This window comes from Carassius auratus, chromosome 21, assembly GCF_003368295.1.
Source record: "Carassius auratus strain Wakin chromosome 21, ASM336829v1, whole genome shotgun sequence".
Taxonomy (NCBI): Eukaryota; Metazoa; Chordata; class Actinopteri; order Cypriniformes; family Cyprinidae; genus Carassius; species Carassius auratus.
This window is the reverse complement of record NC_039263.1, coordinates 2407313-2413459: the sequence shown is the minus strand read 5'-3', so window position 1 is coordinate 2413459 and position 6147 is coordinate 2407313. Positions and strand designations below refer to the sequence as shown.

At 41.9% G+C, this 6147-nt stretch overlaps 1 protein-coding gene across 1 annotated transcript; it reads left to right on the top strand.

Annotated features, from left to right (window-relative positions):
* Positions 1 to 354: 354 nt before the first annotated feature.
* On the top strand, positions 355 to 4921 carry LOC113038203 (GTPase IMAP family member 7-like). The gene is made up of 2 exons (XM_026195461.1): positions 355 to 433; positions 3679 to 4921. The coding sequence occupies exons 1-2, from the start codon at positions 370 to 372 to the stop codon at positions 4473 to 4475; spliced, it is 861 nt and encodes a 286-aa protein (XP_026051246.1). The 5' UTR covers positions 355 to 369; the 3' UTR covers positions 4476 to 4921.
* Positions 4922 to 6147: the final 1226 nt, after the last annotated feature.

The window sequence follows — 6147 nt, the reverse complement described above, 5'->3', positions numbered from 1 at the left end:
CCATCATTATTCATCTTTGTGTTGTTGACTTTCCCATGTAGTTAAAATTCTTTCTTATGCAGAACAAAAAAAGAAGAAATGTGGAAAACAAAGAACAATAGAGGACATCAAAAGTTCCACTGAATAAAGGTTTACTCGATCTTGGAATATTTAAATAATTCAAAAGACTAATTTAGAATAGAAAGCACTTGTACTTTTAAAGGGGTTATATTTTACTTTTAAAACATTTTACTTCACCTAAGGAGGGTAGGGATTTTGACATCAGAATAGACATATAAAATGTATGGCTGTACCAGTAATGCATTTACAGTCGCAGCTTATTAAAGTGACCTATTCTCTTTTTCAGACCAGGAACATCTCAGGAAACAGATGGAAGTACAGGAAGAGATGAAAAGACTAATACAAGATATTGCCAGAGAAAGTTCAAACATTGGTAAATATGAAGCCATTTTTTGGTTCTTTTTAATTCTGAGAGATTTCCCGAAGAAGCCGTCTCCATCCTGCTTCAATGACTACCGTCCAGTCAAACTTACTCCTATTATCATAAAGTGCTTTGAACAGCTAGTCATGTACCATATCAAGTCTGCCCTGCCACTTCCCTGAACTAGAGGTCTTCACAGTGCACCCGAGACCCATCGACCCCGGACCCGACCCGGGACCCGTACGGGTTCGGGTCTAAATTTTAAATCATCAGCCGGGTCCGGGTCGGGTCCGAATCTATTACCTCGGGTCCCGGGTCTGTTTAACATTGTGTGTAATACCCGTGCGATCGCTGATCGGAGTCATCGGACTCAGAGAACATCCGGCCGTGATCAAAGACTGCTTGTGTTTTTTGTAACTTGCAACTTGTAAAATTAGGAAAAGAAAAGAGTGAGCCAAAAAAAGTGATCTCTCTCTCTCTCTCTCGCTCGCAGACTCAAGAGTTAATACAAGTGCACACACGGTAATGCTTGCAGACTTGACACACTCATGTTTAATATATTTCAAATCAGCAACACAATCTGAGGTGAACTGTCACATGAATGTTTTCTATTACGCTCAAATTGCGTTAAGGCATTTTAGGTTGATTAAAGCTAGCACGCATGTGCAGTCATGTTTCTATGGCAAGCAGTGAGGGACACTTCGACCGCCAAACCGCGTTTTACATTTTCTCCCATTTTTATAATATTATAAATGAACCGTTTAATCTTAAAGTTTTAGTGGTTCAGATTCAGACTCGATGCAGAGCAGAGAGCACAGACAGAGATCAGATGATAGTAAATAAATAATGTCAGCGGCCATGGCATTGCACGAGCGATCGTTATTATAGTTCAAAAGGCAAACAGTGTAAGTTATTATGCAAATTAACTCGAGTCAGAATGTACATGCGCACAGTAGCATTTGTCATCCGTCACCGTGACATCAAGTGGACTTCTGAAGCTGAAATAATGAGTGGATTCAGCTTGGACTTGGAAAAACGAGAGGAATAACATGAATAACTTTCTTGACGGAGGATTGTAATGCATCACAGGCAGTCAGGTACAAGGAAGAGAGACCACGGCTCTTTAAATTAGGTAAGACAAAAAGCTGTATTCTTCGCAACAAGTTTATTGACTTGTAATAGCAATTTAAGGTGGAATATGTCAACGTCGGGTCCAGTCGGGTCTGTGTCTTCCCGGCGGGTTCGGGTCCAGATTTCAAGTAATATACGGGTCCGGGTCGGGTCCGGGTAGGCATTTCTCGGATCTACACGGGTCCGGGTCCAGCTTTTGAAATAATAGACGGGTCCGGGTCAGTTCGGTGTAGTACATTACAGGTCTCTGTCGGGTTCGGGCAAGAATTTTTGGACCCGTGAAGACCTCTACCCTGGACCCCTTCCAGTTTGTATATCGGTCCAACCGCTCAACCGATGATTCCATCGCAACTGCCATCCACTCAGGACTCACACATCTGGACAAAAAGCACTCATACGTCAGAATGCTGTTCATAGTCTTCATTTCAACATTCAACACAATCATCCCTCAACAGCTGATTTACAAACTGGTCCAGCTGGGTCTCAACACTCCGCTGTGCAACTGGCTGTTAGACTTTCTGACTGGAAGACCTCAGGCAGTACGGGTCAGCAGCAACACATCCAGCACCATCACACTGAACACTGGGGCCCCCCAAGGATGTGTGCTGAGTCCCCTCTACTTCACTCCTCTGACCCACAACTGCACATCATCACACAATTCCAACCTCTTTTTTACGTTTTCAGATGACATGACTGTGGTGGGTCTCATTAGCAACAAAGTTGAGACCAACTACAGGAACGAGGTGACCCATCTGGCTGGGTGGTGCAGTGACAACAATCTCTATTTTAACATGGAGGAGACGAAGGAGATTTTTGTAGACTCCAGGAGAGCGCACACTCAGCATGCTCCTCTAACCATCAATGGTGCGACTGTGGAGAGAGAGAGCAGCACCAAGTTCCTGGGTGTGCATATCACAGAGGACCTCTCCTGGACTGAAAACACAGCAGCACTGGCCAAGAAATCACAGCAGTGTCTCTACTTCCTCCGGAAACTGAGAAGGGCCAGAGCCCGGCACCCATCATGTACACCTTCTACAGAGGCACCATCGAGAGCATCCTGTCGAGCTGCATCACTGTGTGGTATGGCGCCTGCAACGCGTCCTGCTGAAAGACTCTTCAACGCAAAGTGAGAGCAGCGGAGAAGATCATTGGTCTCTCTCCCCTCCCTCCAGGGCATTTATGGAACCCGTCTCACCCCCAAAGCCCTCTGCATTGCAGGTGATTCCACACACTCGTCACACAGCTTCTAGGCCAAGACCAGCAGACTGAAGAACAGCTTCATTCATCAGGCTGTCAGGAAGCTGAACTTGCTCCCTAACTTGCACCCTCTTCCCTCTTCTGCCCCAGGCACCACAGAACCATGACCCCTCCACTTCTCGGGTCTGCACTCTGCCATGTGCCTTGCATTGCTTTATCTAACTTTATTTTTATTTTAGTATTTTTTACATGCCCTTATTATATAGTTATATTTTATATTTGATCTAGATTTTTAGGCTCTACTGTGTTATCTGTATGCACCGAGGGTCTGAGAGCAACACAATTTTAATTATCTGTATGTATGTGCTGTACATGTGGAAGAATTGACAATAAAGCTGACTTGACTTGACTTGATTTCAGGGAAAAAGGTAAATTATATGTTATGATATGACATGTATGTAGGTGATAATCTATGACTTGGTGTGCATTACATGGAGGCAAAAAACAAACAAACACGGTATGTAGGCAAAGAACCACCCAACACCTGGCCATGGACTATTCTGGTGTACCATATATATGGAACATGGTATATTGGTATATAATTTCCAGTTTTATATATTAAACTTTTAAAACTAGGTGACCTCACACAGCATGTAAAAGTTATTCAAACTATGGGTACCCTGGTTCTTCAATGGAAAAAAAAAAGGTGGCAAATAATGTTAATTAAATTAATTATGAAAACAATGTTACTTAACTTATTTTATATAAAACAATGCTTGTTAACTTTTTTTGTTGTGTCTTATTTTAGTCATTTGAAATCTTCTTGAGGAGTTTTTCTGAGGCCTCATAGTGAGCGAAGGCAAATGTGAAGCTATAATTTTTTGAAGCGTATATAACAAGCGTATATAAAATTCCTCTCTCTTTTTCAGATCTCAGGATTGTGCTGTTGGGTAAAACTGGATCAGGGAAGAGTTCAACAGGAAACACCATCATCGGCGACTCTGTGTTTAAGAGTGGTATGTCATCTAGGTCTATTACTAGTAATTGTCAACGACATCTGACAACAGTGGAGGACAGAATCATCTCGGTGATCGACACTCCAGGGATGTTTGATACGTCCATGACTGAAGAAAAACTGAAAGCTGAAATAGAGAAGTGTGTCTACATGTCTGCTCCTGGTCCTCATGTATTTCTGCTGGTCATGAGACTGGACGTGAGATACACAAATGAGGAGAAAAACACAGTGAAATGGATTCAGGAGAACTTTGGAGAAGAAGCTACTCGATACACAATCATTCTGTTCACTAGAGGAGATCAGCTGAAGGGACAAACATTAGATGATTTTATCAGTGAAGATAATGATCTCAAGGCTCTTATTAAAGAGTATCGTGATAGATATCATTTATTCAATAATGAAGATATGAAGAATCGCTCTCAGGTCACTGAACTGCTGGAAAAGATTGAGAAGATGGTGAATGAGAATGGAGGACAGCACTACACTAACGAGATGTATAGAAAAGCCCAGGATGAAATTAAATGGGAGGCTCTGAAACAAAGAGCTAAAGATTATGGCAAAACAGCACTAGTAATAGGAGGAGGAGTAGCAGCAGGAGGATTGGCAGTAGCAGCAGCAGGACCAGGAGCAGTAGCAGCAGCAGCAGGACGAGCAGCAACAACTGTAGGAGCAGCAGTATTACGAGCAGCAAAAACAGGATTCAGACTGTAATGCACAGTTACTCTAAATGACGAAAAAAAAAAAGAGATTATAAATATTCTTCTGATAGCTGTATGTGGAGCACATCATGTGCCACAGTTGTGCTACCCGAGTTTGAGTCCTTGCCTTGTGGTCCTTTTCACAATTCTCCTGTTTTGCTTCTTGTCAAATCTCTATGCTTTCCTGTCCAAATACAAATATTAATATGCGGTTTCTAAATGCCTAATCAGTTCTTTGCAAGCACAAGCAGATTTAATAGAGGGACTGAGTTGTTTGTAAAACATTTGCAAGCATTGCATTCAATGTTTTAATTATTAAGTATGGTTTATTTTGATTAAAATGATGTATTTCAATTCTTGTTTAGAAACCACACATACACATCCATATTCACATGTACTTCCTGATCATCTTTGTTCTTCCTGCTTCAGTGGATAAATAAAGTGGTCGTGTGGAATTCACTGGACTCTGTGTCCTTCTAGACACCCCTGCTGGACTCAAACCAGATGTTTTCTAAACCCTAACCTCCTTCACAAAATCTATTAATGACATTTGACACTGTCTCCTCTTGGTTTGCTAAGTTGGGGATAGGCCTAGTTAATATTTGGCAACATTGGGGACTAGATCCCACAGACACTACTGGATTGGAGCTGGACAAGCTGTTTTCTCCAAAGCTAGGGAAGTCATGGCATAATGGTTAGAGGGTTGGATTCCCAATCGAAGGGTTGTGGGTTCTAGTCTCGGGCTGGCTGGAATTGTGGGTGGGGGGAGTGCATGTACAGTTCTCTGTCCACCTTCAATACCACGACTTAGGTGCCCTTGAGCAAGGCATCGAACCCCCAACTGCTCCCCGGGCGCCGCAGCATAAATGGCTGCCCACTGCGCCGGGTGTATGCTCACAGTGTGTGTGTGTGTGTTCACTGCTCTGTGTGTGTGCATTTCGGATGGGTTAAATGCAGAGCACAAATTCTGAGTATGGGTCACCATACTTGGCTGAATGTCACTTCACTTCACTTTTTTTTTTTAGCTGCTTTATAGATGACTTAAACACATTTCATAATTTATTAACTTTTCAAAGTTATTGAACAGAACTGAATCATCAGTGTACTAACTTTAAACCGGGAAAAAAACTTTACAACTGTCTTCTTTACAGTATTAGAATCTCAGCTTCACAAAGAATATCATGACATTTGTGTTTGTTAGAGAAGAGAACTTAAAGAGTTAAATCCCTGCCGCCAAGATGCTCCTCTGTCGATCACGGATCATGGAAAGCTTAAAAGCTTCTTTCTTTTCACATTTGTATTAACCATATTATCATAATGGGTTGTATAATAACTTACTGGTAGAAAAACAGTAGTTCTATGTGAAATCAGACATCGATCATCAAAATGGCCTGATCCTCTTTTAATAACACATCCTGGAAGATCGGATTGTGAGACTGGTAGTCGAATCTGGCTCCTCCTGTCAAAGCATCAAATCTTAACACCTAAGTAGGTTTATTTACATCACTTACCTTCATCTAATGTAAGTGCAACACATTTATAACTCACTCAGATGTCTATTTCAAATTGTGCTGTGCTCTCCTGCAATATGTTGAATAGACATTTAGTAACCTCCGTGGAGTCTGCACCTCATAAGAAGAAATAATCACCAAAACAATGCCATTGCTTTGTGCTGATTTCTGCTG

What these genes read in the sequence shown, in the direction of transcription:
- LOC113038203 (XM_026195461.1), top strand. Translation starts at nt 370, where the DNA reads ATGGAAGTACAGGAAGAGATGAAAAGACTAATACAAGATATTGCCAGA. An exon ending in CAGAGAAAGTTCAAACATTG is followed by an intron (nt 434 to 3,678) that starts GTAAATATGAAG and finishes TCTCTTTTTCAG; the next exon opens with ATCTCAGGATTGTGCTGTTG.